The 10,194-nt window shown below is 42.4% G+C and overlaps 1 protein-coding gene across 1 annotated transcript in view; it reads right to left on the reverse strand.

Annotated features, from left to right (window-relative positions):
• Window positions 1-1,589: 1,589 nt before the first annotated feature.
• The window catches only part of TMOD2 (tropomodulin 2), a 75,530-nt gene continuing 66,925 nt past the window's right edge, over window positions 1,590-10,194 (reverse strand). The window contains exons 9-10 of the mRNA XM_006168744.3: window positions 6,997-7,141; window positions 1,590-3,534 (exon numbers count right to left, since the gene is read on the reverse strand). Of these exons, the coding sequence (XP_006168806.1) occupies window positions 3,500-3,534; window positions 6,997-7,141 (180 nt within the window). The 3' untranslated portion in view covers window positions 1,590-3,499. The remainder of the gene's footprint in view (window positions 3,535-6,996; window positions 7,142-10,194) is intronic.

Here is a 10,194-nt window from a genome sequence, read left to right on the forward strand (position 1 = left end):
TGATGGGATTTGGTGCTGGGACAATAAAAGGATTTCTAGGCTACTCACACCTTCCTAAGAGTCAACTGGTAATGTGGCTCCGAAATGGGGGTGGGTGGCGACAAACTGCGAACTCCAGGGAGTCCTTTCACACCTAACTGGGGCATGAGCAACTCTAAAAAGGGCAAGGGAGCAGGGACCTGGAGACAGCGTCTCCCTTCAATCAGTTGTCCAGATGTAGCCAAATACCTGGTTAGATATTTGACGACCACACACACACACACACACACACACACACACACACACCACTGACGGACATTATGCTCTCCAGAGATGAAAGTGAGGGATTTAGTCATGCTGATGAGGACAAAGGACCCTCCATTACACGCGTCAGGCCACTGAAGAGATGTGGTGTTGGACTAATTGTATGATTTCTAGACAGAATTTATTTAAAAGTCATCTTCCACAAATGCCATGAGAAGGGTTGGTGAAAGGAGCCTGCAAGTCCAGGTGAGCAGTGCCATGCCTAGTGTGGACCTGCTTAACTTTAAACGGGGAAGGGACGGGGGCCTGGGGAGAGATTATCTCCCTTCTATCAGCTGTCCAGATATTACCAAATATCTAACACTGATAAAACATATACATATAAAAATATTATATACATTATGCTCCATCACGGTGGGTAGTAAGGAATTAATTGTGCCCATGATCATGAAAAAGCTCCCATTTACACACTCTGGGGAGATGGGGAGATGAAGTCCTTGGCTAATTAAAGGGTCGATAAGCTCCCCAAAATGTACATTTGTCTCGAAGAGTTATCTTCAATATGTGACAACTCAGAGAAATGCCACCCTTTCAAGCTACTTTAATAATAAGATGAAATGATTAGTAATAAATAATTGATTTCCTAGACTCTATTACATATGACCCAAGCATTTTGCAAGCTAATAACAGTGCTATATGTTTGATAATGTGCCATTTTCTTGCTTTAATACTATCAACTACTGCTTGAAGAGCCATAATCCATTTCTGACTTTTTTTTTTGCTTGCTTGCTTTCTGCCAGTTTTTCAGCAACTACTTTAGCCTCCAGTCCACAGCACTGTGGGGCTGGCCTAGAACACTCTGAAGGACCCAAGGTTTCTTAGAGGTGAAGGCAAGAAGTGAATGAGAATAGAAAGGAAAAAGGCCATTTCAGAGACTCAGCACTTAAACGAGTCTGTAACGAAATCAAAGAGATGGAAGAAAAGACACCAAGGAAATGTTCTTCCTTTTGGCAACACGGTCACCAAAACATAGGTACACAAAGAAAAAGTACATATTTCACCCAGTGGTATGCAGATGAATGTTTACCAACCAGCAATTTGGAACACTGTCCTAATTTCTGCAGCAGTAAATACTCCCACTGTGGCCGATTCCAAGCTATTAACAAGAAGTTCCAGAACATTCTAAAGAGAGAATGGCGGCACACTATTAGGTAGTATTTCCACCTACCGATACAATAACATTGTATACATTGTATACTGATACAATAGAATACAGTTAGATAATCTCAAAAGCATAGAAAATAGTAACATGTAGCATTTTAAAATATTTATTATTTTTTTCTTTGTTAAATGGTGTGTGCTATTTAATTTTTAATAATGGCTCTGTTAAGCAACCAGTTTGCAAAATTTTTGAAAATCTAACAATCAGCATGTCTGTTCTAATTGGCTCCAATATACCACACCTAAATGGGTGAGAGGGAAGGAAAAAGAAACCCAGAACACCAACAAATAGTATTTACTATGTTTGTCTAGAGTGCTAGGGAGATATGATAGTAAATGAGTTAAAGGACTTTTAGACCTCCAAAAATGTCAGAACGTTCTGCTGCTTGTGCTCCCAAACAATATAAAAGAAATTGTCAAGAAAATGAGATGTCTCCGAGGACGTTAGAGACACAGATGTGGGTACTTACAATACAGATACATGTCTAATTTTATAAGGGCTACCCTAAACAGATTCCATGTGCTTTACAAGCTAAACCGAATAATAGAGTCATTATTTTCCCATTAACTTGTTTTACTGTTACCAAGCAACTCAGGAACACTCGGTTACTAAACCAACTGAGGATTAGACTCTCAAGCAGGAGCCTGGCTTGGCCATCTCTTCAGCTCTAAGAGTCACTAGCACCAGGATGTTTTCAATCAGAGGCTGAGAACCACAGAGAATGAGGTGGAAGGAAGGGAGGGGGATGGGAGGCAGAGAGGGAGAGGCAGTGCAGGCAGCGTCTGAGTGCTCCCTGCCAATCACAGGGCGCTGGCAGTCGGCAGAGGCCCAAGCAGTCGGCAGGGCTCCAGCCGAAGGCCGCAGGCACCTGTTTCTCGGTTTATCGGGCCACCGCTGCACTGCTGCATTGAGAGATGAACGCACCCTACAACACAGCTTCACCTCGGTTCTACTTCCACAGGCTTTGGTCTCGGTGACCAACATCTGCATGGTGATGATACGCACACTTTCCCTGATGTTTGCAAATGTCTGGATGGATGGTGCTGTGCGGGGAGAAATCTCTGTAATTAACTGGAATGTTCACATTTCATCCTGTAATCACGGTACACTAACAGTAAAGCAAGCAATGCTTCTACACTTTGCCAAACAGAGGCAATCGTGTGTATCAGACAACCGAAACCAATGGACGATTAATTCTTGTTTTGTTTAGGGATGTACTGTTTTAAAAGCCTTCCTCTTAGAAAAATGTAAAATTCTCTGTCATGTCTGGAAAACTTCAAAACAGCTCTGTAAATAGTTATCCATTAGAATCGTGCTGAAGATCCAGTTTAAGTTGAACGGTCAGTGTGCTCGTGCATTTCGCTCCTGTGAGTCTGGCTAGACACTATGTTCATGGGCTAATAAATATTTTCTATTTATTTGCTAAGGCTGTGTTACAGTGTCATAATGTTGTCTTGTTTTCTGAAGACAACACAGATCTCCAATCGGTAGGGCATGTACAGTTAGCGATTGTTTTGGAGCTCAGGGAGAATTTGTGCTACCTCGGTCCCATTTGCTTACCCAGTGAAAGATTGGCAATACTAACTTCTCGTGTGGTCGGCAGAACACGATGAATTCAGCCTAACTCAAAGCTATGCATGTAAACAGAGGTAGGCCTCTACTATAATCACAGTTACAAACACATATGCTATACTAAATTGCTTTCAGTGATTAAAAAAAAAAAGTTCATGTTAGAAAGCAAGACAAGCCAGTAAGAAAGGGATTAAAATCACTTTGATCGCTATCACTGCCTCAAACCTGCTTCAGACCATTTGTGCAAGTTGCCAGAAGTGCCCACAAGTAAATAAAACAACTATATATATTTTAAAATCCAAGATAAATAAGTAGTGCTAAGAAAGAAGAGCAATTAAATAATTGGTCGTGTGGTTAACGGAAATGGACAACCTTTGATACGATGGTCCCGGTGAAGAAGAAGGGCTTCTGTCTGTGTTTCAGTGGCTGCCGTGGGGAAACTTCACCTCTTCCTGTGAAAGTTTACCATTGGTCTCCTTCAACTCTTTTCTTACGAACTAGGTAAGAAAGAAAAGTTTGAAAAAGACAAACTGAAGGAAAAAAATTCCTTACAATTTGGACCAGCAAACGTTACTCACACAAAACAGCAATCCCTCACACATGAAGATAACAAGAATAGTAAATTTCACTACCCAATTAAGCACGGTAATAAATGGGAATGGTCAAATAACCTGGTGTCTGTGGTCATTTACATTTCAATAAAGCTATGTCTGATAGGAACTTCAAATACTAGAATGTTTCTATTTCTGTGGAATAGAAGGTTCAGAATAGATGCATGAAATAGTGAGCTTCTAAATATGTCCATGGTCGTTTAGAACATCTCAACCACGAACTGGCTTAAATTCCCCGGTTAACATAATCACCATCTATGACTTCTGATCTTGGCTTGAAGACCGGGAGGAGATGCAGACAGAAGTCAAAGTTTCTAAACCTCTTCTAGATGAAAACACCTGGTATCAATCTTCAAGGAAGGTGTGATTAGATAGCAAGCACACCCAGAGATCAGGTTCCCCCCAACGGCTCCTTAGGATAAAGAAGTTGCCCAGACGACCAGGTGCCCAGTGTCTGCAACCCTCTTCTCTGTTCAACTTCACACCTGCAGGCTCTTCTGCTCGCTACTGGAACGTTCCCGGATTTGGCCAAAAAGCACCCAGGCTGTGGTCCTGCCCTGGCTCTCCACTTTACCTAGTCCAGCCTGCTCCTGCCCAGGTTGTGGGAAACAGACAAAGCTGATCTTCACACGTTGCCACTCTCCAGCTCACGACGACCCCTCATTTACTCCAAGCCCCTTATTCTCCCTGTTTTTCTTTGGCCTTTGAGTTGTCGCAGAGCCACTAGGTCTTTTCTAGGTGTTTTCTGACTTCTGCCTCCACTCTTCCTAAAGCTGGGTTTTCCTCGGCCTCCCCTGTGCACTCCACGGGTAAGCACCGTCATATGCCTGGTCAGCCTCCTGATGTCACACACTGCACCTGGCTGGGCCTCAAGGTCTTGTCTCAGCATGTCTGCGGAGAGAACTGAACCTTTCCTTGTCCCTCCTGTCCTGTCTAGCATGTGACTCCTGTGGCCAGCGGTGTTCGTGGAGGAACACCTTGTCCAGCTCTGCTGTCTAAGGTCTGGCATTCTGTCCCTGGATCTCAAATTGGGGACCGAAGCCTGCTCTTGGTGGACTGGGTGCTTGCTAAAAGAACTGTCTCGCAGATGGCACTTTGTCATAGTAACTGAGATGTCCTCAGAAGAGGGAGGAGGTCAGGAAATACCTTCCTAATTTGTTTCATCCTTTGTGCTGTAGTTGAACAGGACATATCCCATCTCATCCTGACAGAAGAAAGGGCACAGATCCTCAGCAGAAAGTCGCAGCAGGAAAAACTGAAGATGGCATAACTGAGTTTAACATCCATAACGTAGTTCCATTGGTTTATTTCACATGTCATGTACCAAAATGCCAGACATACCCATTTTAAAAAATGATTGAAGTATTTGGATAATGTGTGTGTGTGGTCTAGTCTTCTTCTTTGTGTATATTTATTTACAGGCTTTTGCCACAGGGCACACAGGTGCTCACTGGACAGAGACAGAAAGACAATGTGAAGGAAAGTTAGAAATTACCCCCGGGGGAATGGCCATGCCTCAATCACTTCTTCATTCTCCTCCTAGGATTTTGGACAAGCACACACATGTGCCCAGCATGATTTTCAAGCTGCGCAGTCCAGAATTCAAACCACAGTGAGCCATGTGGGAGTCCAGCGCCTTAACCACCATGCCACCTGCTAGTCCCTCTTTTTTACTTCTTATTCATATTTAATCATTGTACATCTTTACAGCACATAGCATGGTTTTTTTCTTTTTGAAAGGTTTTTGCCTTAGGGCAAGTGTGCTTGTGTGGGGGGGAAAGAGAGAGAGGGAAAGTGAGAAATCACCTTTCAGGGGAATGGCTACACTATAATCCCTTCTCCTCCATTTTCCTCCTGGGATTTTGGGCGTGCCTGCACACGCACCTGGTGTGATTTCAAGCCACCAGGTCTGGATGGTTCGAACCATAGCCGACTATGTGGGAGTCCAGCAATGTAAACACTGCCATCTGCTGGCCCCCCACAGTATGGGTTTTAAAGTATGCATATAGTATGTGATGATCAAATCAAGGATATTACCATACACATAATTTTCAACAGAAAACTTTGTTCTTCCGTCTGTTAAATATTTCTCCCCTGGGAAACAGCAGTTAGCATAATGGCTATGTCCCTGGAATCCCATGTAGTCAACTGCAGTTTGAGTCTCGGACCGAGTGGCTTAAAGTCACGCCGGGCGCATGTGCGTGCATGCCCAAGATCCCAAGAGGAGAATGGAGGAGAAGGGATTGCGGCGTGGCCATCCTCCCTGGAGGGTGATTTCTCGCTTTCTGTCTCTCTGTCTCTCTCTGTCTGTCTGGCGAGCGCACGCACCCTATAGCAAAAACCTCTCAAAAAAAAAAAAAATTTCTCCCCGCCCTCCTCCCTCCTACCCTCTACTATCCACTCCTCTCCCACAGACTCTGGTATCTTCACTCATCCTCTCTACTTTAGATCTTTCAAGTTCTGCCATTGAGTGCAGATAATTGGTATATGCTGAGCAGGGATATACAGTGTTTGTCTTCTAAAATATGCCTTACTTTACTTAGCATTACACCTTCTGTATTCACCCACTTTGTATCAATGACAGGGTTTCATTGTTCCCTATGACTAATAGTCCCTAGTGTCCATATGAAACATTTCTTCAACCCCACCATCAGTTCTTGGGCACTGAGGTTGATTCCATGTCTTAGCAATTGTGAATAATGCTGCAATAAATGGATGTTCAAGTGTTTTTCCAACTAAGTATTTTCCCACATTTTGGGTAAATTCCAAGGAGTGAGATTAATGGGTCATATGGACATAAAATTAAACCTAAGAACCAAAGCACAAAGGACTAGCACAGGTAAACCGGGAATATCCCTATATCCACCTTCTGGGGCAGATAACAACGGAGGGAGTACATGTAAGAAATAAGCAGCTGCTGCTGCAGGGAAACCATGCAAAAATAAAAGGCAGGCTGGGAAAAAGAGTGAACAGTTCTTTTTGAGAAAATGTTCAGTGAAGCCCTGAGGACCACAAGGAGGCCTATGATCACATAATACTATGCTTTAAAAAAAAATTATTTTATTCATGTTTATCCATTCATTTTATTTTAAATTTCATTTTAATTTGACCAGAAACACACACACACATACACACACACACAGAGAAAGCAATCCACCAGGTCCGTGACTTGAACCGTGGTCAGCCACGTGGGAATGTCCAGCGCCTTAACCACTACTGTGCTTTTGATGGGAGACCGAGAAGTGCCAAAGGCCAGCAGGATGGTGTCTGTGAGATGTATCAAAAGTGGAAAAATGAATGCTCTCCTACTTCTCTAGCGGTTAACAGCACAGATTACTGTTGTCTTACCCAGGTCATTATTCTTTGTGATGGCAGCTGCCACCCTTGTTCGTGGCCCTTGCTTGGTAAACTGGTAACCAAACTTGAGAATCCTTGAGTTCTCTTCCAGCATCTGGGCAATTTCCATCTCCACAGCGGTTCCCAGCTGTTGCCTCTGATTGCAGACACACACACACACACAGAGTGGCCAAGAAGAAAGAGGAAACAGTTATTTATGTAGGAAAGACACATGGTTACTTGCTGGGCAAAAAGGCCAAGGGGTAAGTGTCTCAAATTGAAAGGGACAGCATCACTCGAGAAGTCCTCTCCCACGGTCAGGTGGGTCCTGCTCATGTCTAGAAGCAAAATTCAACTCCATAGACAGCTGAACCTGCAGGTATTCTGCACTGAAAAAGCTAAGCACATCACCTACGAAGGAAAGGATGATTCCCGAGGTTCATTTAAAGCAAAACTATTATTTGGTGTTTCTAATTCACCCCAGTATATATGGTTGAGGCAAAGAATGGGGCTTTTAAAAATATTTATTTCATTTTATTTATTAGTATTATTTTTAAACTTGACCAGAGAGAGAAAGAGGGAGGGATAGAGAAAGAGAGGGGAAGTGAGAAAGCAAGCCGCCAGGTCAAGGACTTGAACCATGGCTGACCATGTAGGAGTCCAGTGCCTTCACCACCACACCACCTGCTGCCCCCCAAAGAACATTTTTAATAGTGGAGATGCCTTATAGCAATCAATTCAATTATGGATGCTCCTCAATTTATAATGGGGTTACAATACACTACAATAAGCACATCATAAGTTGAAAATATAGTAAGTCAAAAATGCGAGTTTTGCAGACACGATGGGAAAACAGAATATACAGAAACGCTGGCACACAGGACATTACGGAGTGCCGGGTGTTTTCCCTAGTAATTACGTGGCTAACTGGGAAGTGCAGCTCCCTGTCATGAGAGAGTATCTTACCCATAGTGCTAGCCCCAGAAAAGATCAAAATTCCAACTTGAACTACAGTTTCTACTGAATACGTATTGCTCCCACACTACAGGGATGTTGAAAGATCATAAATTGAACCATTGTAAGTCAGCGACCATCTTTACTGAACGTTCTGTTGTAGAATCTAAATTCATAAACAAAGTTCATCAACTAACAGGCTATTCTCTCTCAGCAGTGTCTCTCTAGGAGATCTGGAAGAGGCTTCAGTGTGGTATGAACCATGGTCACGTCAGATGAATTACCAAGCACTGTAGGAGTTACTGCACTACAGAAAATTCCCCAAACTGTTTAAGTTGGTGGCAAGAGGTTCTTTTATTTATTTATTTTTAATTCAAGGCACAGAATAAAGAAAATGTTGCTTTAAATGGGAGCATGAAAGTATAAACATTTAAAATGAAAGAGACAGTAATAATTAAATAAATAATTCTAAAAAGCACCCCCAAAATTACAGAAACAAAGCCCATCCTAGTTAGTTGCTGACTTAATAGTCATTTAATTTTTTAAATAAAATGTACTTTAAATAAAGATGCCTTTTTTTATTTTAAAGGAAGTTTTATTTTTTTATTTATTATTTTAATTATTTTTAAATTTGCTATAGGACACGTGCACTCACCAGAGAGAGACAAAGAAAGAGAAAGCCAGGTTTGGGACTTGAACCACAGTTGGCCATGTGGGAGTCCAGCACCTTAACTACCATGCCACCTGCTGGCCTCTGTATTTATTTTTTTCTAGAATTTTAAATTTAATTTTATTATTATTATTATTATTTAATTTGCTATGGGACACGTGTGTGCAACAGAGAGAGAGAGAGAGAGAGAGAGAGAGAGAGAGAAAAAAGAGAGAGAGAGAGAGAGAGAGAAAATAAGCTGCCAGGCCCGGGATTTGAACCACAGTTGGCCATGTGGGAGTCCAGCACCTCAACTACCATGCTACTTGCTGGTTCCAACCTTGTATGTCTTTTTAAAGAAACTACCAATCCATACCATTTACTCATTTTCCCATCAGTTTTAAGATTCCTATTTTGTGATTGATTTGTAAGTTTCTTACATATTAGGAAATTAGCCTTTTGTCCAATGTGCTAAAAAACACTTTGCTCATTTTATGTATTGACATTTTGATTAAAGATTTTTTTCACTTCCATATGGTCAAAATTATCAATCTTCCAAGCTGGATGTCATATTTAGGAAGTCTCTCTACTCCTCATTTATTCCACTTAGTTATTTACTTAAAATATTTTCATATTTAAAACTTCATTTCATCTGGAACAACTTACTTTGTTCCAAAATACCAGCCAAAGGACCTATTTTCTTTTTCTTTGTTCTCGCCTAATTTGAAGTACTGATACATCACTGTGAAATTCTCAGGTGGACTCAGGTCTGTTTCCAGAATCTACTCTATTACCTTGCCAGTCTGTTTCTGAGCGAATACCAGGCAATTCTGATTATATTAGAAATATAGTGAGCTGCAGGTGGCATGGTGGTTCAAGCGCTGAACTCCCACGTGGTCAGCCACAGTTCAAGTCCCAGACCTATGGGCTTGAAACTCATGCTGGGTGCATGTGCGTGTGTGCCCAAAATCCTAAGAGGAGAGAGGAATATGGCATGGCCATTCGTTCTGGGGGGTGATTTTTCACTTTCCTTCTCTCTCTCTCTGTCTCTCTCCAGCAAACACATGCACTCTATTGCAAAAATTTTAAAAGTATATATATATATATATACCTTTAAAATTTGGAATTGAAGTATGGAATGGATGAAGAAGCATTTTACAGAGGAGCTTTGGTGTTCCGGGCAAGTCTCGATGTTTAACTCTTCGCTCCTCTCTTCTTTGTCATCCAGCAACCTGTCCAACAAGTCTCTCCCCAAGCAATGAACACAATGTGGTATTTCCGGTCAGACGATAACAGTTATAAGGTATCCACAGCGTAGAGATCAGCACTCTAAGCAATGGGTGTCTACAGGACGGAGGAGCGGCGCCTCAAGGTTTCCTGAACAACTCCAGATCGTGGCACATCTACCAGTGGGGCTGCCATGGCATAAGAACTGAGCCAAGGTCGGGAAACAGCAGTTAGCGTAATGGCTATGTCGCTGGACTCCCACATAGTTGACCGCGGTTTGCGTCCCGGACCTGGTGGGTTAAAACTCACGCCAGGCATGTGTGCGTGCGTGCCCAAGATCCCAAGAGGAGAGTGGAGGAGAAGGGATTGTGGCATGGCCA

Source organism: Tupaia chinensis, unplaced genomic scaffold, assembly GCF_000334495.1.
Source record: "Tupaia chinensis unplaced genomic scaffold, TupChi_1.0 Scaffold146140_1, whole genome shotgun sequence".
Classification (NCBI taxonomy): domain Eukaryota; kingdom Metazoa; phylum Chordata; class Mammalia; order Scandentia; family Tupaiidae; genus Tupaia; species Tupaia belangeri.